Raw genomic sequence first — 20,745 nt, forward strand, 5'->3', positions numbered from 1 at the left:
TATGTCCGTTTCCTGACTCCCGGTAAGAAGTATTCTCAATTGCCACTTGCCAGGTGTCTCAATTGTTGATTCATGGCAATGTCGGCAAAGTTGTCTGCCCGACAGTGAGCATCTCGCCTTCCTCCCAGGACCCACGAGTCATGCTGAGATGTCCAGAATGTGGACTGTGGTCATATTATTGTCTCTCTCTGTACCACCATGCATGAGAAAAGTCGAAAGCATACTCAATGTTATGGACAAAGGCAATCAGTGCAGACTTGAATCATGAAGGAAAAGGACAATACGGATTGACAATTGCGAGCCGCTATTATTCGTCTTTATTGTTTCACCACAACACTGCGAAACAGCCGTCCTTTTCTGTGGACAAAAGAAGGCCCTCCCCTGTTTCAACTACCTACTTCTGCATGCTTATTGGAGGCTGCAACTGTTTCAGATTTGCTGACCACATATTCACCACACCAATGCCGTCCCTTGTCGCCGCCCACTTCTGCATACTCTAGAAGATTGGATAAAATGAAAAATCTCGAGTTTTGAGGAATGCCATACTGAGCAGCCGGCATTCGTCACCCTTTACGGAGAGAGTACCTTATGCCCCTCTCCTCAAGTGAGTGATTTCATGACGGTTCATCTCGGCCTTCTGGGCCTGGTCTCGACAACAAACTAGCAGATGGGACCCTCCAATCCCGAGCCTGTATTGACATGTCAATGGCGCCTTGGGACTATTAGACTATGGCAATAACGGGGCGCCAACTCATTGACCATGGTGACAATAATAATATTGGCATTATTTTTGCAGGCAATGGCAAGCACAGGCCAGGCGCGGCTAAATGGGTCGAGCATTCTTGCCCTCGTTGCTATATTACTGGCATCTCCCGTTGCCTTTGTTGCCATGGTCTCACATACTTGACCTTTCTTCATCTTGAAACATTTCCTTTTGTTATTCCTTCTTTTAAGCTGGCCGATCTCAGGCCTTTACGTTCTCTCATTCTTCAATTCATCATCGCAGATCGATTCTGCCCACCTTCCTTTCTTACCAGCTATTGCTAGACTACACCCTGGACGGTGTCATATCCATTCTTTGCAATCAATTCTGTCTTCTATTCTTCGCCTGAGTAGCGATCAGCTGGAATCTTTTTCGGCTGCGTTCCTAGATCTTCTCCATCGCTCGTCTCGACATCTCGGACTCCAAGCGACCATCGTTCCTTAAAAGCCTTGTTGATTATTCGACAGCGCAACATGGCCCCGTCGTCGCTCTTCTTGAGCGTAGGATCTCTCATTGCTTCGTCCTTGGTCTCAGCAACAGCCCTGGAGGCTCGTCAATCGCAGACGTATCAGCTTGCAGAGTCCTGGCAGGGCGAAAGCTTCATCAATGACTGGAATTTCTTCGACAGAGCTGACCCTACTAACGGCTATGTGACATACGTCAATCAGAGCTTCGCTGAACAATCCGGGTTGGTCAAAGTCACTCAGAGCGGCAGCTTTTATATGGGTGTCGACTACGAGAGCACCCTGAACCCCAACGGCCCCGGCCGTGAGTCGGTACGGATCGAAACGAAAAATTACTACACGGAGGGACTGTATGTCATCGATATCGAGCACATGCCTGGCAGTATTTGCGGCACATGGCCCGCCTTCTGGTCCGTCGGTAAGGACTGGCCCAACGACGGTGAGATTGATATCATTGAGGGTGTCAACTTGCAGAAGGCAAACAAAATCGTCCTTCACACCAGCGGCTCCTGCGATGTCTCGGGCAGCAACGACATGACTGGCACTCTCTCTTCCTCTGAGTGTGGCGAGGCTTCCGGCACGGTCGGATGTGTAGTCAAGGGAACCAATGGCAGCTCTGGCGATCCTTTCAATGAGGCGGGTGGTGGTGTGTATGCCATGGAGTGGACTGACACCTTTATCAAGATCTGGTTCTTCCCTCGCAGCCAGATTCCGGCTTCTCTCTCCAGCGGCAACCCCGATACCTCCTCGTTCGGAACCCCTATGGCGCATCTGCAGGGCTCCTGCGACTTTGCGGAGCGCTTCAAGGCACAAAAGTTTATCATTGACACAACCTTTTGCGGTGACTGGGCCGGTAATGTTTTTGCCGAATCCACCTGCCCCATGAGCGATCCCAGCAGCCCCATGCAGAGCTGTGTCAACTACGTCGCTCAGAACCCCGCGGCTTTCAAGGAGGCTTACTGGGAGATCAACTCCATCAAGGTCTACCAGTACGGCGTCAGCGCTGCTTCGTCCGCCGCCGTCTCGCAAGCCACAGCCTCCAAGGTCGAAGGCACTCTGGTCTCGGTCCAGGCCGCCAATACCGCGACGCCAACCGTTCCCGTCCCCGCTGAGACAACTGCTGTTCCCCAGCCAGCTCAGACCAACACTGTTGCGACCTCCGCTGCTGATTACGCCACACAGTCGTCTGCCGAGACCACGACTGTTCCCGCTGCCACCGGGGCTCCCAGTGTGTCTGCGGCTGAGGGCGGCGATTCGGAGTTGGAATCAACTAGCACCGTCTACGTCACATCGACTACCACTATCTGCCCTGTCGCAGAAAGTTCATCCGCAGCTGCCGCGGGTGGCAAGAAGGACGCTCCCTTCAACGGGGTTTCTGGCGCCGAGGTCGCTGCAACTTCCGTCGCTGCTGCTCCCGCTGCTGCCACAAGTGAGCACCCGGGTGCCGACGCCATCGCAAATTCTGCCGCTGCTACGTCTACTGTTGCCAAGTCGGAGGGTGTCGCATCCCAGCTGACCGCAGGCGCTCTTTCTGAAATCCCTACAGCACCTCCGGAACCTGTCTCCCAAGCTGTCAGCACGGGATCCTTCGATGACTCTGACACTGCGCAAGGCGACTCCGAAGAGCATGGCTCTATTGCCTCTGCATCTGCTGCGCCTTCCACAATCCCTGTGCCAGCCTCATCCAGCGCTGCTGCTTTAGGTGGCTCTTCTATCGCCAGTTCATTCGCTTCGTCTCGTCTTGTTCCCAGACCTACTGGAAGTTCTACAGCCGCATCCGTCACTGCCATTGCTACCTGGTCGCCGACAGCTGGTGAAAGGGCTTCCGGCACGGCAAAAGGATCGGCGACACTGACCGCGCCGTCTGAAGTTGTCTTCACTCCTGGCCTCAGCAACGGCGCAAACAGAATGTCGGTTGGTCTTTCTGGTCTGATCGGTGTTATGTTCATTGCTGCTCTGGCATAGACGGTGGCAGATGATGGTTGGCGGTGTTTTCTTCTTGAAATATACGTTCGCATGGGAGGTTCGAAACCTTCCTACAATACCCTGTTGTACATTAGAAAGAGCTGTTTTCGTTGCGCTTGCGTTTTCCTTCGTTCAGATCCTACCTCTGATTACCTTGTGGCTCCCTGCAGGCACTAGGCCTTAATTGTTCCCTTATTCCTACCATACACATAGTGGACCAAAAATGAGATGCATTTCAAGACAGATTCATCGGATGAGTTGCTCTAACATTATCATCATTCTGCCAGATATGTCCTTTCTCCTCATAGACCGGTCCGCTGAACTAGTTGATCGAAGCATAGAGAATCTTCTTCAACATGCTCAAAGTTTGGGACAGGTCATGTCATGCCGGTCTCCCGTCTGACATGACTGTCACTAGTTGGTGATTAAAGAAAACATGCCTATAGATCTTGTAGCGCCGCCAGATTCCGATCTGATTCCAATGAGATCAGGGGTATCAATGGGGTTGTCCCTGAAACATCGATTCCTGAGTTCATGCATGAATAAAATACAATAGATCGCTCCAATCGGTCCATATATACAAACAAGACAGAAGATCACCGCAAAACATTCCGAATTGCCGTCTCCATCCACAACTTCGTATACTGCTGATGCAACCAAACGATATGCGCCGGCATCGGCTGCGCCTCGGCCTTCCCCAGCCCCTGGAAGAAACAGCTCTTGAGCCCAAACTCCGCCACGCCCTCGTCGGGCTTCACATCCACAGACATCTCAAACAGACCGTCGGAGGGCCGGACCTCCTGCACACGCGGAGACGCCCCGCATCGCACGACGATCCGGCTGGGCGTCTTCTCCACGACCTCGAAGTGGTCCGTGATCAGGGTGCCGGGTTCGTAGGTGGAGGAGCGCAGCTCGGAGCGGGACCAGAGCTGGTTGGCGGTTTCGGGGCTTTGGTATTTGCGGGCGAGGTAGGCGCGTTGGAATGCGTAGCCTGACGTTGTAGTTGTTAGTGTTGCTGGTTTGTATGAGAGGATGTTAGCTAAAGTGCAGGTGCCTACCCCAGCCGCTCCAGACTCCGGCGCAAAAGGCCTCGACTAATTTTCCCTTCTTTTCGAGGAGGGTGGGGTCAATGTCTGATAAGGGGACTCTGCGGATGCAGAGATCGTGGGTGGTAGGGTTGCGAAGGGGATTGAGGGCGTTGAAGCGGGCGGAGTGGAAGATGCGATCGGTTAAAGGCAGCGGGACGAAGACGTCGTTGCGCGTGTACCAGAAGAACCCGCCGACCGTGGCGGCGCCGCCGATGGTGGTTAGCTTGAGGAAGCGACTGAAGATACCCATTGTCAGCAATTCAATTGACTACTAAGCTCTGTCCAAAAATGTGGCCCAAGGAGAGGAGAGGAGAGAAGATGGATGAAGGAGCGGGATGATGTGGCAGAGTTGAGGGAGGTGATCGCTGGGAGCACGAGACTCCACCGGACCAACTCCGATGACAGCTACTGTACCTCTACACACATAACAGGTCTATTTTCAACAGCAGAAAAAGAAGGATGGCACGCTGAGCTCGATCAATTTCTTTTCCTAACCGAGTATCAGCACAATAGTTTGTTCAATGTCGTACTCATACGTGTGGTAGAGGTGTCACAGTCATCTCCAATTTCATGATGTCATCGTTTTGTGCCATCTAGCTACAGCTCCACCGATATCTACAGTCACAAATGATGGATAGACATGTCAATGGCACAAAGAGTATCCGAATGATATTCTCTACAAAATACCCGGAATGTACCTCGCCGTCCTGGCATTCCACCTCTCCCACTCCCTCCCAAATTTCTCCCGCAGTATCCTCTCCTCATCCCTTACCCTCACCCGTACCAACATCATACCTACCATCCACAACGCCCCTATCACCATCATTCCCAATCCATCAAGCCTCTCAATCACATCCTTACGCAACAAGCAAGCTCCTACTGCCCCGTCCCACCGCCAAGACAGCCCAGCACACCCCAGACACACCACGACTAACGCCGTATAACTCGGGTGCTGGACATACGCATATACACCGTCCGTAACCAATCGATCCGGCACTGACAGATAAAACGTGAAATTCCGGCCTAGGCTTCCAAACGCCGAGAGACGGATGGCGGCGCCGGATGCGATGGTCAGGAGGGAGAGAAGCACCGCCGGAGTCCAGGTGAGGTTCTTTGGGGTGAGATTCTCGGGGTGAGGACAGATGGCGGGCAGAATGTTGCTATTGGTGTCTGGTGTGTAGAAGAGGGTGACGAGCGCGTGGTAAGCGCCAATGATGATCAGGGCGCGGCTTGCGCTGATGGCAAAGTTGCCAGTGATGATGCGGATGCGGTCGGTTTCGTAGAGGGATCGTTGGGTTGTTGTAGGAGGTATTACGCAGATTGCGCTGAGGTAGCCTGCCAGTAGGATGGAGAGAGATAGAGTAACAGCTGATAATGAGATCATCTTGTTGCGAGTAGAGTGGTATCTGAGGGTGGAATGAGAAGGCGAAACAATAGTATCTGAGGATCAACAGCAAACAATGCACTCTAGCTCCGTCTGTTGCGGAAGCTCTCTAATAATGATAATTAAAGATAGTATCTCTCTAAGGATTGTACTTGGTTGATGATAATGAACCAGAGGGGAGGACTACGGGAATGATCCACTGCCTGACCCCGCATTGGGGTATCACCATCTACTACCCGGTGGTTCTCCAGATCAACCAGACCCAAACAAACAATCATCAGAGATCCGACCAACTCGTTTCTGAAGATAACAATGTTCCTACCAGCAAAATCAAACGTCCGCTTCAACGCCGAAGCCGCCAAATGGGACGATAACCCCTTCGTACATGAAGCCACCCGCCTAGCCTACGAAACCCTCCACCCCCTCATCACGACTCTATCAAATGGCGACCAGCAAACCCTCGACGTCCTCGAAGTCGGCTGCGGAACAGGCCTACTCACCCTCCGTGTCGCGCCGCACATCAAGCACATCGTCGCCATCGACCCGGCAGAAGGCATGATCGAAGTCCTGAACGCGAAGCTCTCAGACCCAAACGCACCCAAGAACATCACGCCGCTCTGCCACTTACTCACGAACCCAGAAGACCCAGTCCTGCCCCCGGCGTCCGCAACCGAGTCTACGGGGCCCGGAACGGGGGCCAGGCGGAAATACGACCTCATCCTCTCCCACCTCGTCATGCATCATGTCCCCGACCTGCGGCAGTTCCTGAGCACGCTGCGCGGCTGTCTCAAGTCCGGAGGGAGGGTGTTCCTAACTGATTTCGAGGACTTTGGGCCGCAGGCGAGGTTGTTCCATCCCAAGGATAAGCTTGAAGGGGTGGAGAGGCATGGGATTCCGCGCGGATGGATGGAGGATCTGATGCGGGAGGTGGGATTCGCCGAGGTCAACGTGAGTGTTGGATGGACGATGGAAAAGGAAGTGGAGGATTGGGAGGATGGCAGGCGGGAGATGATGAAGTTTCCGTTTTTGGTGTGTGAGGGTGTTTGTCCTTGACTTGCCTTGTTGCAGTCTTACCGATAACTGGAGGCATTGGATGCTTACTGAATCCCGTGAGCCGTGACCAGCTTGTTTGCACCGTAAGCAGCTGAGGTATCAGGCTGGATGCGAGGCATTCACTCTGTACATATGATGGATCTACTAAGCACTACCAATTGGTAATCTCATCTTGTTCAGCTGGCGACAGACAGGCTTCCTGCTGGGCTTATCCGGCGGTGTGATTTGTTGCGCCGAGAGACGATCCGCGCCACGCATCTGCAGTTCGCAGGGCGTCCAACCTTACGGGTCGTGCTGAATCCTGAAAAGAACAACTGTTCAGCTCCTCATCTCGAGCTGCTGCCTTCTTCTTAGTAACATGTAGCTAATAGATCAGCTTTTCTGCCATTGACCATTTTATACCACTACTGATCATTGGAGGGATGTTAGGAGTTTCCACTGTCGCGAACTGCACCACCGCCGCTACCGAGATCAACACGAAAGATCGACAAACACCTTTTGAAGGAAAAGTAAAGATTGACATTTGGGCTCCATTTGGCATCCGCTCGACTACCAAATCATATCTGACGTACGCCAACCCTGGCGCAAACCTACTAAATAGTACGCCGCGGCCGCCTGGGGCCATGCACAAGGCTGATCCTGGGCAATGAGGCCCTTCACCTATAAGCTGAGCGTCGTCGCTCACGGGGCCGTCGCTTCAAATGTATCGATTCTTATAAATTTGTAGATCCCACTTGTCTCTAGGTATCCCAACCACAATCTCTACCCTTTTGCATTATTTGTGTATCAAGTGTCGCCGACATGACGGACAAGGACTCCGAATGCGGGTGTGACGAACCCCCGAGAGAGCTCGTCCTGTGTTTCGATGGCACGGGAAACACTTTTCGTGCAGACGGCGGTGAGAGTAATATCCTCAAGATCTTTCGGATGTTAGATCGGACCAAGCACAATCGATGTATGTACTGCCATTCACCCGATTATTGATGTTGTGCTAACGAGCATAGTCTGCTACTACCAACGTACGTATATCCCCGACTATCAATGACAGCCACTAATCTGGCGCAGCTGGCATTGGATCAGATATAACGCCCGGCTCGGTCGCTCACGCCGTCCTGCGCCCCAGCGGCAAGTCATGGACTCCAAAGGCCTTTGACCTTGCGCTTGCGACCTCATTCGATCAGCATGTTATTCGGGGCTACCGCTTCCTGGCGCGCCGATGGGTACCAGGCGCCAAGATCTACCTCTTTGGTTTCTCTCGAGGCGCATACACAGCTCGATTCCTGAACGAGATGCTCGATTACGTAGGCCTGCTCTCTGCGGACAACGAGGAACTGATCCCCTTCGTCTGGGAGGCGTTCACGCAGTGGAAATTCTCCGAGGGTGAGGAGCCAGAGGAGCGTCTGGGTGCAATGCGATGCCTGAGCGTGAGTCGAGAGACGATGTGTCGACCCGTTGGCCAAGTCCACTTCTTGGGCTTGTTCGATACGGTCAACAGCGTGGCCGAGTTTAACAAGGAGAGCAGCACGCGGCCAAGCCCGAAGATTATGAGACACGCTGTCAGTATTGATGAGCGGAGGATCAAATTCCAGCCCGTACTCTTCGAGAGCAAGCTGGGCACGGGATCACCGGACATGAAGCAAAGCGTTAATGACTGGAAGAAAGGACCCGAGAACATTTATGACTCGGACAATGACGGTGAATCCTCAATACTCGAGGCCGACTTTGAGGAGGTGTACTTTGCCGGAAACCACGGTGACGTTGGGGGAGGCTGGCCGAGCAAGTCCTGGCCCGCAAGCCAGATCCCTCTGACATGGATGGTCCAGGAAGCCATCAAGGCCGGGCTTACATTCGAAAGCAACAAGCTTGAGGTGCTCGGCTGCCAAGATCCAGCAACAAGTGAAAACGGTCAGGACATCGTACGCCAGGCTGAGCGCGCGCAGATCCACGATTCCCTCGACTATGATAGTGGGAGACCAACTGAGACTTTCTTCTGGAGACTTCTGGAGTGGATCCCCTTCAAACGACCAAAAATCACGCCGGATGGCTCTGTCTGCATGACTCGATGGCATGCAAGAGGTTCGCGAAGGCCGCTTCCCAAAGACGCCAAAATTCACGGCAGTGTCATTCGACGGCTGCGAGCTGACCCGGGGTACCGACCGTACAATCTGGGACTTGGCAACAAACCAAATGAGATGGACAAGGCGGAAGAAGACCGGAATATTGGAGAATGGAGGCGGATTGAGAACGACGGCTTGCGTGACTATTGGGTCAAACATGCTCCTTTTGTTTAGCCTCGTTTTCTGTGTACTGCAGATACAGTCGCTCCCCATATTCAGACTGGAGGTATTTGAGTATCTTCGCTGTTAAACCGCCTGTGCCAGCAACTAGCACTCTGGTCTATTCTCTTTTGATTCACCGGTCTCTGTCCTTAAAGTAGGACTCTTGCGCGTATCACTGAACATTGCTATTCTAGGATTCTAGTTCATGCCGCGCTCATCGACCGTGGGCAACAACGCGAGTTTACTAACAGACAAGAGCTCCGAGATATTAGTGCTTCCATCACGGGCGAGTGCGCCAGTGGCACCATAGTCTCGCAGAATTCTGTCAATCTTCTCGCCCCTCCCCGTGGCATTGAGTATATTAGCTACGGAACAGTGAAGCTGAAGTAATTCAGGGGACGGCAAAGGATAGCGTCCGTCATGGCATATAAGATTGACAACGCCACTTTCTGGAAGATGATATCTTAAATTTCTGGTGAAACGACGGAATGTCTTCAACCGATACTGATTCAGGGTGTCCGTTGGTTCCAGTGCCAGACTGAACCGTCCGAACTGTTTGTGGATCATGTTTGACAACATCATGACATTTGTCAATGAGTTAATCTGATCGTAGTGGAAGTTGAGCTTCGACCGAATGCTTGGAAAATAACGGAACATCTTTACCCAAATGGCTATCATCCGCTGGCGCTCAGCATCGTTCTCGAATTTCGCAATGGCGAAAGGTATAATATGGGCTGTCTCGAGGTCTGCCGTGTCCTCGTCGGGATACTCGTCTTCTAGATTGACGTCGTACTCGCCAGAGATTACGCATTTGTTGCCATCTCTCCGTAGTGCTTCTTCTCGGAGCTGTTGCTGTTGCGCACCTCTCCCTAGCGAGTCTTCCAAGCCAATTCGCGGCGAAGGCGTAATCTCCGCTGTCTTACCCCCAGCAACCTTCAGGGGGGTCAGGAGGTCAGTGATTATGCTATGTGCAAGTTGCTTTAACTTGCCCTGCGCTCCAGCCTGAACTATGTCTTGCGCAAGGTTGCGTCTCCCGTCAGCAGGTAGGTACTTAAAAGTCTCGCGAAGGACGTGCACCGCGTCATCGCTAGTATCTGAGGGCTCATAGCCGCGGAGTATCGCCTGGACACCATCTGGCATTTTTGTAAATATCACAGTATCTGTTTCTGACATGGCTGTTGACAAATCAGAGTCGTCGTCGATGTCCTGACTGGACGCCGTCGGTATTTCGTCAGCCATTTTGGGGGAGCTGGTAATACAAGGATCTAACGGAGCAGGAAGACGCTGTTCTTAGTTGAACTTTAGATGGCGACAACGACAATAATGCACTAAATAGGTATTCTCTCTGCGCTAACACGGACTGAATGATTCGATTTGCGTGTTGATGTAGACGGCGTTGATAAGCGATAAGCAAAAAAGTACTGCTTCTGGATAACCTAGCTCCCGCCCGCTTTCGGCCCCACCCCGGCCCGACTTTACTTTGCTTAGTAAAGCGCTCGTCCAGGTCTGGTATGGTATTTCTTGCAGGTGGCATTACCCTCTCCAAGAATATGATGTCGAATATGTACATTACCAGGAAAGTTATAGGTCATTTGCAGACGGTCTCTCCCGGATTTCACACTGGAAAGCCACACATCAGATGAGGGAGAGTTCACCTGCCCGCATTCACATGTTCCCAGAATCACCCTATTTCCCCGTCCATAAGGATCCCTGATGAAGAATCATACCTTCCGTATCTGCGAGACAGTTGGTATCGACAGATAGCTGAGAAGCTTCTTGTTGGGAAGATTGATAAGTGATTCACCCTTATCAACGTTTAGGATGAGTATCTCCTTGCTTACTGCGAAGTGAGTGGAAAATGGGTACGTTACCTTTGATTCTTCAATAGTCATCAGTCTCGAAGATATTCACCTCTTCGCTGACAGCGTACTCGCGCTGCTGGTTAATGTCATACTTTTCGAATTGAATTGGTTGCTATGGGCCCCCGATTGATACCCCAGGTAATGCTCCTGCACTGGTTCTGGAATTCAGGTATGCCGGCTTTGACGGAAGTAGAGTCTGATACCCGAAACCTTTCGTCTCCCAGTCCTGCTGTTCCGAATAAACAGACGTCAACTCCCTTCGTTCGTCCCGGGTCGGTTGACCTCCAGTTAAACGTTCATAAGAGCACAGTTTCCCGCGGGACTCGCACTCGGCACACGGCTGCAGCCCATTACACGCCTTTTTCAGGCGGGCACAAGCATCGCAGGCGTGCTTATGTTTACCTCCAGAATCCGCCTTGGGAATCTCCTGCCCTGACTGCAGCCGCTTAGCGCACGTAGCCCAGTGTCGACGAAGAACATCCCTGTCGTACAACTTTGTTAGTTCTACAGCAATCGCAGTACGCATGAGCCCTGCCTTACCCGCGACTATACGTAGAGCTGCAGAACTGGCATCGGTATTGCTTAGGAGGTTTATCTAAGCCGATCAGTCAAGCCTTAATACATTTTGCAAGCACACTTACGGATGAGTAGATGGCGTTTGAGGTGGTCACTGCGGTGAAATGTGAAGGAACAGATTCCACATCTCAAATGACGACCATCCAGGGAGTTTGGGCTCATATTTTGCTCCCTTGTCAGTACCCTGTCCTCTGCGTATCATGCATATGCTGTCTACATGGACGTGATAAGTTGAACGTTGCCTGTGCCGAAAGATATCTGGTATTTTGGTTGCCTACGCCGAGACCGAGGCGCGGGACTGAATCATCACCGACGGAATTCCCCCGCAAGGTTGATCCGTGGATTCAGTCAATGATTGACATGGTTTTGAATTCAATGACAACCACGATACAGGCTCGATCCGGTATTTAGAGTCAGTCACTGGATTTGTGGCAATGTTCAATGACATATCCTCGATTGGATGGTTACTGTTGTATTTCCTCAAATGACCTGTTTGTCCGCCAGCAATGTGCACCAGTTGCTAAGCGAAAAGTCACGTGGCTGGTCTCTGGTAGCACTCCATCTCAAATACATTCATCATCAGGGGACTGTAGAGACAATGCTTCAATTCTTTAAGTTTCCAAATCAGAGACCGAAAAGTTCCAAAACTGTGACCGCTCTGATTCTCGTTGAGCTTCTCAGACAAGAGAAGAGCGACTTTAATCTCCAGATTCCATATATCCCAGAATACCTGGTACGATAGGTCATGTATAAACCTTCAAAACCGAGGTTAACCTTCCACAGACCAAATATTATGATTGGCTGTGCCAGAATGCGCCATTCCTCCACCAGGAATTCAGTTCGTATCCGTCGGGATCCCCCCAGCGACTAGGAGCATGACCATCAGTATGATACATCCGGCTTTGGTGAATGTGGTTGTATGCCGTCCAGTTCATGATTCGGATACTTCATCCCCCGATCCTCAGGGCAGGTATAAATTCGTCCCTGAAGGATAAAGCTGTTGTTGTTCGACCACGAAACCTGTATTCAATCGGAATCTGAACGTCAAATCATCATATTCAGATCATAATTCGCTCAGATTTCTTCGTCGCAAGATGACCAGCGTCCAAGAATACTTCAATAACTGGCCGAATGATGAAGGAGTAAGTGAAAATGTACGCTTAAACCTGACGAACGGTTGCTGACCGGTACGATCCGCAGTTCGATGCCAACTATGAGGAGCGTCAACCGGTTGAACTCTCCTTGACTGGTCATATCCCTGACTACGCGGCAGGCGTTCTCTATCGCACGGGTCCAGGAAAGTATACAGTTGACACAGAGAGCGGAGACACCTTCAAGATATCCCACTGGTTTGACGGCTTCAGCCAGACCCATCGATTCCAGATCTTGGCTCCAGATGAGTCCCATCCGTCCACGCGCGTATTCTACAACTCCCGCTTTTCGACAGATTTGTTGATCGAGGAAGTGAGAAAGACCGGCTCCCTCGAGAAACTCAGCTTTGGCCAAAAGCGCGATCCCTGCAAGGCTGTCTTCCACAAAGTGCAGACATCTTATGACCCGGCAAATGAACCATCCTATCACAACATAGGAGTGACGTTATCTGTCAACATGCCTGGTCTAGGCCATGAAACCGGTGATCGCGGGACGAAAGCTTCCGGAATCAAGACTCTGTATGCAAAGACTGATGCCAGCCACTACAAGCAAATTGATCCGGAGACTCTCGAGCCCATTGGACTCGCTGCGCAGAAGGATCTGCATCCTGACCTAACCGGACCATTGTCGGCGGCCCATGCAAGATCCGATCCAGTCACAGGGAACGTATATAACTTCAACCTAGCATTCGGTCCTGAAGGATCCATCTACCGCATCTTCTGTGTGTCTGCTTCAACGGGTACCACGTCGATTCTGGCCCAATTCCCTGGAACCCCGGCGTATCTCCATTCGTTGCTAATCACAGACGACTACGTTATCCTCTGTGTGTGGAACTCGCACATCAACCCAGCAAAGTTCAAGGATTCTTTCGTAGAAGCCATTCAACCGTTTGACGCTTCGAAACCCGCAACATGGTACGTCGTCGACCGCAAGGGCAGCCGAGGGCTCCTCGCGACGTACGAAAGCCGCTCCTTTTTCTGCTTCCACACCATCAACGCATGGCAGGAACCTTCCGCTGATGATCCCAAACAAACCGACATCGTGGCCGAACTGGTCACGTTCGATGACCTCACCATCATCAAGAAAACCTACTACGAGAACATGCTTTCTTCGTCTCCCAGCGCAAAGGCCTTTGTCCAGGGGAAGCGGGATGGGTGTCGTTCAGCGCTGACTAGCTTCCGGCTTGCGAGTATTCCTTCGGCTCCAACTTCAGAGGTTCAAGAGGCGTCCATCAACTGGACAGCATGCAAGGGCTATGCTCCTGAGCTGCCGACCCTGAACCCGAGATATGTCACGCAGAAGCATCGGTACACCTACGCCGTGACTGACTGCGCCGAATCGACTTTCTTCGATGGCATCATGAAATACGACAGCGTGGCCAAAGAGACGATTGTCTGGAAACAGCATGGACATTCGCCTGGAGAAGCAATCTTTGTCGCTGATCCTGCCGGCGCTGATGAGGATGATGGTGTCCTTCTGAGCGCTGTGCTGGACGGGAAGACCGGGAAAAGCTACTTGCTCTGTCTGGATGCCCGCGATATGTCTGAGCTGGGTAGAGCGCATCTCAACGGACCGGTAGGCTTTGGTTTTCATGGCCAGCATGTTCCTACGAGCGGAGGGCTGCCCACGGGGGACTACTAGGCCTACTTCTCTGCTGCTGAGATCCTACCCCAAGGTCACCCTCTGTCCCTGCTGTTCCCAGCTTGTGTACTTCCTTTGCTTGCAATATGTGTGAATTTTCGAATTGATTGGATTTTGATAACTATCAGGGAGAGTCCTGTTTTGCATGGCTCGTATGAGTAACCCAGAAGGCTTAAGGACAGTAATACTTGTCACAGTTCACAGGGCAATATGCGTTGCCCCAACCCTTCATAACATGGCATCGTGCACCGTCACCACCGCCTGGACCCACACACTAGAGGGGAGGTAAAGGTTAGTTTATTGTCTATGAGGTTAAGAATGCAGGGAATAGAGACTCACAGATCCAATTGAACATACAGTGTTAACAAAGTTGACATAGCATGAAGTGCCATTGCACACCTGCTCCAGTTATTAGCAAACTAAGATCACTCAAGCAACGCGTGCTTTCTTACCCCGACGTCATAATGCTCATCCCTTTTCTCAATCTTGCTTTGCGAAGGAGCTGCTGCTGCAAGCCCCACAATGGCGAAGATGGCAAAGTAGGAAATCTGCATCTTGAGGCGACCAGGCGACTGTTTCTGTGGTTGGTTTGATATATAAGAATGAACTTGATGAGCTTGAGCAGCTTGTTAGAGAAGAAAGATGAGGACGAAGAGCCCTTTATATAACCGACTCTCTCCCGCTACTTATGCGTCCAGGCAAAAACTATACGGATCAACTCCGGTGTTTTTGCCCAAAGGGTCCAGATGAGATGTGACCGTATTCTATGTTGGCAGCAATACGACATACCAAATTCAGTAGAAATGAAGCTGATCCTATATCCTAGATGCCATACTAGTCGCAAACATCATGCAAGCATCAGGCAAAGTTACGAGGGAGCCAACCAATGTGAATAAGATATATCATAGACTATGTAGGGCTCCTGCGGTCATAGCCTAATTGGGACTAGGTCTGACTTTAAACTACGCGGGGGAGAGCCACATAATCACATTAAAGACAGATTGCTGCTATGGAGTACAGTTACAGCCTGAATATTTTAGCCCTGCAGCCCTGGACCCTGGTACTATTATTGGCTCCAAGCCGCCAATCATCTGCACGTTCCTTCTTCCCCTGGTTGGCGTCAATCGTCGTGCAACAACTGCGGATCAACCGCCAGCCTGGTGCTATGCCCAAGTTGCTTGGATTAACCGACCCTGAAGACTAATGTTGTAGGGGTCGGTTACGGAAGCACCGACTTTGCAGGTTCTTCTACCTATTGGTCTTGTACTATGGTGCCAGCTTGGCCATGTTATTATTGTTCTACATAGTTCCTGAGCCGCGTCTGGTCTTACCGAGTCAAATTCTTATTACTCCACCTGACTGCTACCTTATGCTAGCCCATTAGCCTGGATCGGTTGAGAAGAATCTATTGCCTATGAAATGGAGACTTACTCTCATATGGTCCTTGTGAGTCAGTCAGCATTTAGCAAATTCTTGCATGCTTACCTGCGTCGGACCCACTGGGTTATCCAAACTGCAACATCAAGGGATCATCCCCTCATTCCCCAGGATCACCCACGTTCTCCATTGCACATTCGCATTGGACAAAGGAATGATCTTGCGAGGTGCGGTTGGCGACCCCTCAGGGATCTAGACGCCGATTTCGCAGAAAGACTGAGTGATGACTGGAGTAAGAAAGACCTGCGGAGAACAAGCTGAGATGAAAGGACACAGCGATGCCGGATGCTGGGGCGAAGTCCACAAATTGGACGAAGGGTCGTAGGTTGGCAGTTAGGTAGTTGGAGGAAGGAGAAGACATAGCAGCAGACCTCGTGACCTTCGCCTGCATTTCAGTCTGTCTGCACAGTTTGCTGTAGCCTGGTTTATACTTGCACTATAACCGAAGCTGCCGAGAATTTAAAACTGAACTCATGTTGGGCAACATGTTGCTGGGGACGTTGGATAGAATTCAGAATGTAAAATGAAATTCCATATCAATAACCAAGAATGTTGAGAATTGAAACTATCTAAGGCGCCAGCGCCAGCCATGCCATGCCAGCCAAAGAGCGACAAACTACCAATCCATCCCATCCGTAATCAACGAGCGAATCATCTACTCAATAATTCAATTATATCCATATCCATATGTCAAGGCCAAGAGCAAGGAAGCTAAGCCTTAACCCCCGAAGCCGTAACCAAAAACTGCGCCGCCTCGGCCGCATCATCGCCATAGCTCAAATGCGCCAGCACGTTCACCCCATTCAGACAAACCGGGTCCCCAGCTGCACAGTACTCCTTGACATCCGCCTTGTCCACCTTGCCCACAGCCTGAGACTTGAACGGATCGCCAAACAGCACCGCCGCGGCAATCTGGCCCTCACTCAACGAGTTCGCCGCGTTGTGCACGACCATCGCGCCCTGCGAGTAACCGCCCACCACGACCTTGGTATCGGGACACTGCGACAGAGCCTGCTTCACCAGGCTGGCCATTGTGGGTCCGCCAGCCGCGCCGAGCATGGCGTTCCCCTCGATGGAGGCGGGGTAGTCGACGCCCTGCACGACGACCTTGTTGTTGAGGAGGGAGCGGAGCTTGGTGGCGACGGGCGGGCCGGCGATAGAGCCCATGTTGCCTAGTTCGGAGGTGCCGCGGGCGAAGATGAAGGTGAGGGGTTGGCAGGCGTCTTTGTTTTTGACGCCGTTTTCGGTGATGGAGCCTAGAAGGCCGCGTTTAGCGATGTGGTCTGGGTATTTAGCATACGACTTTGCTAGAAGGGAGAGGGGGACTAACCACCGAGGAGGCCGGAGAGGGCGACGCCCGAGTTGGAATCGGAGCTGGTGGCGGCGGTACCGCTGGTGCTTGCCTCGGCGCTAGAGTCGGTGGTGCTTGCGCTCAGTCCGTTGAGGCCGCTGAGGCCGCCGAGTCCGCTCAGTCCCGAAAGACCAGAAGCGCCGGAGGAAGAGCCGGAGCTACCCAGGCTACCTAGACTGCCCAGGCCGGGGATGGAGGTGGGCAAGGTGAATCCCGGAAGACTGAAGCCGCTTCCAGACGAGGAGGAGCCGCCCAGACCAGGGATGAGCGAGGCCAGAGCACCAAGACCAGACGAGGTGGAAGAGCCGCCACCGCCCAGGATAGGGAAGATAGAGGCCAGAGCACCCAGTCCATCCGTGCCGGTGCCGAACTGACGCTTCTCAAGCTCGGAGTGAATGGTTTTAGTGGGTGCACCGGCGGCAAGCCCAGCGAGGAGGACAACGGTGGTGGCTGATACCTTCATATTGTCTTAGAATAACTCTCAAAAGAATGAATAGAGCCCAGCTCTAGTAGGAACGAGTGACTGATGAGATGAAGGAGTGACCTTGTCTGCTCTGCTTGCTCTACACTCTTCTCCGACTCAGAGCGACGCGAGCAGACTCTTTATACCTCTTCTCTCCATCCTGAAACCGGCATTTACTCGAAGTTCAACCGAGGAAGATAGAAGATAAATGCCGACTCGATCGCAGACATCGGCGAACTGGATGTCTGCCCCTGTTTCATCGCAGCCAGCTTAGCCAGAATCTAGAAAGATGATCGTCCTTAGGGCTACGATCTGTGGACTGAAGTTTGGATACGGAAGATCTTCGGAGAATCTCTGGATCTTCCGGGGAGTTTCATGTTTGGGATCGTTTCGATGCACAGGTCACGTTCGATCGACGGTTTTGGACAGCACTGCGAGAGAGACTCGGCTCGGCAATTGCTTGGGTTCGAGATCACCGTTATCGTTCAAATACCGTGGGCTCTAATGCCGAATATTTGAATCAATCGTGCGACAGGAACAGGTTTCTTCGCGAAGATTCATGCCATGGTTGATTTCATATCTCGCCGTAGTCATATCCTCAGCGAGGTCAGGACAGGACTTAGAAAATCCATCTGAGCTTGAAGAGCATCATTATTCTCCCTGCTATCGGAACTCGATTGTTAGTTCGCACTTCCAAACTCTGTTGTAAAGGAAGGTGTGCTGTGAAGCCTCAAAAATGAGTCGAGCAAGCCCAGGTGGTCCCCGTGTTTCATCCTGCAACGTCTCGGCATCAACCGGCAGAGCCCTGTGTGGGTCTAGCTGCTAGCATGACCGGTAAACTCAATTGACAGGGCCCATCTGATACCTCGTTGGATCGAACGGTGAATCTGAAGCAGCATGACTCGTAAATCGGGTTTGAGTTCAGCGTGGCTGGTTTGGCTGTCGCAGGGTGAATCAGATTTCCTGAAACGGGGATGTTTGGGCGGAGGGGCGGAGTCGGACATCCGCTGGTGATCGGTCAACTTGGATTATTGATCAAGTCTAGACCAGATAGGATCATGACCCGAAAATGGTGAGTTGTCTGAATTGGGATTTGGGAGATGGCTGAGCTGACGAGGCCGATGAAAGGTGATAGATCACGCTGAGGTGAAACATATTTTGACATGGACTGCCGAGCTGTCACTATTCGAATGTGTAGCTTTCAACGACTGGGACTGATTGGCATGCAACCTGCTGCTTCATTGAGAAGATATCTTCTTCTAGCTCAAACCACTTGAGATGAATACATAGTACAGTAGATCACCTCGGTCTCACTCGCACCAACACATCCTCTCCATCCTTAATTGACATAATCCCCAGCACAGGCTTCCCCTCCTCAGCCGCGGGGATCCTCTTCGTCACCAGCTCCACATCAAACCGCCGCAAGAGCATCGCAACAAACAGCAACACAAACCGCTTGGCGACATATCGACCAGGACACTGCGTCGTCCCACCCCCGAACGGTCGCCAGTTGTCGCTCCGGGTCAGATTGCGGCCCTTCTGCATGAACCGCTCGTGTCGGAACTCCTCCACAGGGTAGTCCACGCCGAAAATGCTCTCGTCAAAGTGCAGTTGCCGGTAGGGGATCATCAGCCGGTTTCCCTTGCGCAGGATCTTGCCGCCGATAATGGTGTCGGACGTAACGAAGCGCACGGAGGCAGAGTACGCGGAGAGACGGATCGTTTCGTTCCACATGGCGTCCAGGTGAGGGCAGTTGTCGTGTAGGTAGTCCAGATCGGGGATCGACTTGTCAGACGAGAAGGCAGGGAGCGTCTCTTGCCGGATGATGTCGATGTAGTGCTGCGGGCCGTAGTGGAGGATGTAGGTGAGTAGCCAGAACGCTGCTTTGCGCGTGTTGGTGTTGATCCTAAGCTGTCAGCTTCCTGTATGCTATCGTAAGTAAGATGCGGGGCCGTACCCCCAGTAGATTGTCACCAGCATAGTCGCAATGTCATCCTCGCTGATACCCAGCGCGCGCATCTCGTTCTCCATCGCCTTTGTGAACCATGCATCTCCCTGCCTCGTCTCCTGAGGCAATTGGATATACTTCTTCAACGCGCGCTGGATTGCATTGCGCGCGGATTTCATCTCCCCCGCCAGAAACTCAGGATACTGATACAGAACCTGCCAGCTCAGCTCATCAAAAACAATAAATGTCTGTGGCAGCTTGGGATCGATCCCGTGCAACGCCGGCCCAAAATACGCCCGCTGGCCGGCCCTGGTGAAATAATCAGAGCACCACTGCATCAATGGCAGGACGATGCCATCATCCTTTTTACCCGCTGGGAGATCACTCTGAATTGCATAGGGACATTCCCGTTTGAGGGCGTCCAGGGTCAGCCGAGGTTCCACCCAGTCCAAGAACTGCTTCTCCAGGAAGTCCAGATTATCCCCCGGATATAATTGGTGGATGTGCATCTGGCGGGCCAGCGTCGCCAACGGTTTGCCATGCGGATTGGGGAACCCGGGCTTGTCCTTGGACAGAGGCTTGTACATTGTCTTTACGCACGACTCGGTGTTCCCGCAGGCGCGCATCATGGCTTGCACAAAGTCGTTGAAGGAGAGAGTGTCGGTGTTGCGATACGCCTCAGCGACGTCTTGGGGTTTAGTGATGACGTAGATGAGAGAATTAGCAATGGTCAGAGCGAACGGATCTTGGATGTTGTTGTAATAATTTCTAGGTACTAGTGAGCTATGACGCATAAGCGGAGAATCGCGACGCACCTTGCTCTGGACAGAAGAGCGTTGGAATTGCTGAAGAATGCCGCCCCATGCCCTAGTCGCAATTAGAAAGTACGTATTCAGAGACTCACAAGGAATACGCACCCAGAACTAGACGTTGTTAGTTTGTGATTCAATGCTAGGGAGGATAACCTACAAGGAATCCAGTATGGTAGTTCCTTCGGATCGTTAGGATGATACGAAGGCAATATGGTGAACCGCCATATTCTCCATAGGACCAAAACACAAGCAGAGGTAACTGCTACCGTCAGAGCTGGATACTCCTGATTAACCCAGGAAATCCCTTGACCGGTCCAGTCGATCGCTGCAGAAACTGCGTCAGAAAGCATGGTGAGTTGGAGGCGACAATCCAGTCGAGGAAGACGTAACGGATGCGGCTCGGTTTATGTACTCGCTACTGGAAGCGAGTACGTAAGTGTACATCTTTCCTAGCCAGTCAAGTCCGTGCATATTGCTGTTGGTGTTGGCAAGCGCCAAATCCATGTC

The 20,745-nt window shown here is 52.0% G+C and overlaps 9 protein-coding genes across 9 annotated transcripts; 4 read left to right on the forward strand and 5 right to left on the reverse strand.

The window, feature by feature from the left end:
* Positions 1–1,236: 1,236 nt before the first annotated feature.
* On the forward strand, positions 1,237–3,192 carry eng2 (putative GPI anchored endo-1,3(4)-beta-glucanase; the record flags this gene model as incomplete). Its single annotated transcript, XM_001260892.1, has 1 exon — positions 1,237–3,192. One exon carries the CDS (start codon positions 1,237–1,239, stop codon positions 3,190–3,192), a length of 1,956 nt encoding a protein of 651 aa, XP_001260893.1.
* Positions 3,193–3,788: 596 nt separating this feature from the next.
* NFIA_089540 (uncharacterized protein) lies at positions 3,789–4,530 on the reverse strand (the record flags this gene model as incomplete). Its single annotated transcript, XM_001260893.1, has 2 exons — positions 3,789–4,183; positions 4,251–4,530. The coding sequence occupies 2 exons, from the start codon at positions 4,528–4,530 to the stop codon at positions 3,789–3,791; spliced, it is 675 nt and encodes a 224-aa protein (XP_001260894.1).
* A 426-nt stretch (positions 4,531–4,956) lies between these two features.
* On the reverse strand, positions 4,957–5,664 carry NFIA_089550 (methyltransferase family protein; the record flags this gene model as incomplete). The annotated part of the gene is made up of 1 exon (XM_001260894.1): positions 4,957–5,664. One exon carries the CDS (start codon positions 5,662–5,664, stop codon positions 4,957–4,959), a length of 708 nt encoding a protein of 235 aa, XP_001260895.1.
* Positions 5,665–5,976: 312 nt separating this feature from the next.
* On the forward strand, positions 5,977–6,717 carry NFIA_089560 (class I SAM-dependent methyltransferase; the record flags this gene model as incomplete). The annotated part of the gene is made up of 1 exon (XM_001260895.1): positions 5,977–6,717. The coding sequence occupies one exon, from the start codon at positions 5,977–5,979 to the stop codon at positions 6,715–6,717; it is 741 nt and encodes a 246-aa protein (XP_001260896.1).
* An 801-nt stretch (positions 6,718–7,518) lies between these two features.
* Positions 7,519–9,008, forward strand: NFIA_089570 (T6SS phospholipase effector Tle1-like catalytic domain-containing protein; the record flags this gene model as incomplete). The annotated part of the gene is made up of 2 exons (XM_001260896.1): positions 7,519–7,672; positions 7,783–9,008. 2 exons carry the CDS (start codon positions 7,519–7,521, stop codon positions 9,006–9,008), a joined length of 1,380 nt encoding a protein of 459 aa, XP_001260897.1.
* Positions 9,009–9,194: 186 nt separating this feature from the next.
* Positions 9,195–10,235, reverse strand: NFIA_089580 (HNH endonuclease signature motif containing protein; the record flags this gene model as incomplete). Its single annotated transcript, XM_001260897.1, has 1 exon — positions 9,195–10,235. One exon carries the CDS (start codon positions 10,233–10,235, stop codon positions 9,195–9,197), a length of 1,041 nt encoding a protein of 346 aa, XP_001260898.1.
* Positions 10,236–12,528: 2,293 nt separating this feature from the next.
* Positions 12,529–14,227, forward strand: NFIA_089590 (carotenoid oxygenase family protein; the record flags this gene model as incomplete). Its single annotated transcript, XM_001260898.1, has 2 exons — positions 12,529–12,576; positions 12,635–14,227. 2 exons carry the CDS (start codon positions 12,529–12,531, stop codon positions 14,225–14,227), a joined length of 1,641 nt encoding a protein of 546 aa, XP_001260899.1.
* A 2,148-nt stretch (positions 14,228–16,375) lies between these two features.
* On the reverse strand, positions 16,376–17,478 carry NFIA_089600 (carbohydrate esterase family 5 protein; the record flags this gene model as incomplete). The annotated part of the gene is made up of 2 exons (XM_001260899.1): positions 16,376–16,920; positions 16,995–17,478. The coding sequence occupies 2 exons, from the start codon at positions 17,476–17,478 to the stop codon at positions 16,376–16,378; spliced, it is 1,029 nt and encodes a 342-aa protein (XP_001260900.1).
* A 1,299-nt stretch (positions 17,479–18,777) lies between these two features.
* On the reverse strand, positions 18,778–20,588 carry NFIA_089610 (cytochrome P450; the record flags this gene model as incomplete). Its single annotated transcript, XM_001260900.1, has 5 exons — positions 18,778–19,384; positions 19,436–20,194; positions 20,242–20,293; positions 20,344–20,349; positions 20,396–20,588. 5 exons carry the CDS (start codon positions 20,586–20,588, stop codon positions 18,778–18,780), a joined length of 1,617 nt encoding a protein of 538 aa, XP_001260901.1.
* Between the last annotated feature and the right edge of the window lie 157 nt (positions 20,589–20,745).

Source organism: Aspergillus fischeri, genomic scaffold (genome assembly GCF_000149645.3).
Source record: "Aspergillus fischeri NRRL 181 1099437636264 genomic scaffold, whole genome shotgun sequence".
Classification (NCBI taxonomy): domain Eukaryota; kingdom Fungi; phylum Ascomycota; class Eurotiomycetes; order Eurotiales; family Aspergillaceae; genus Aspergillus; species Aspergillus fischeri.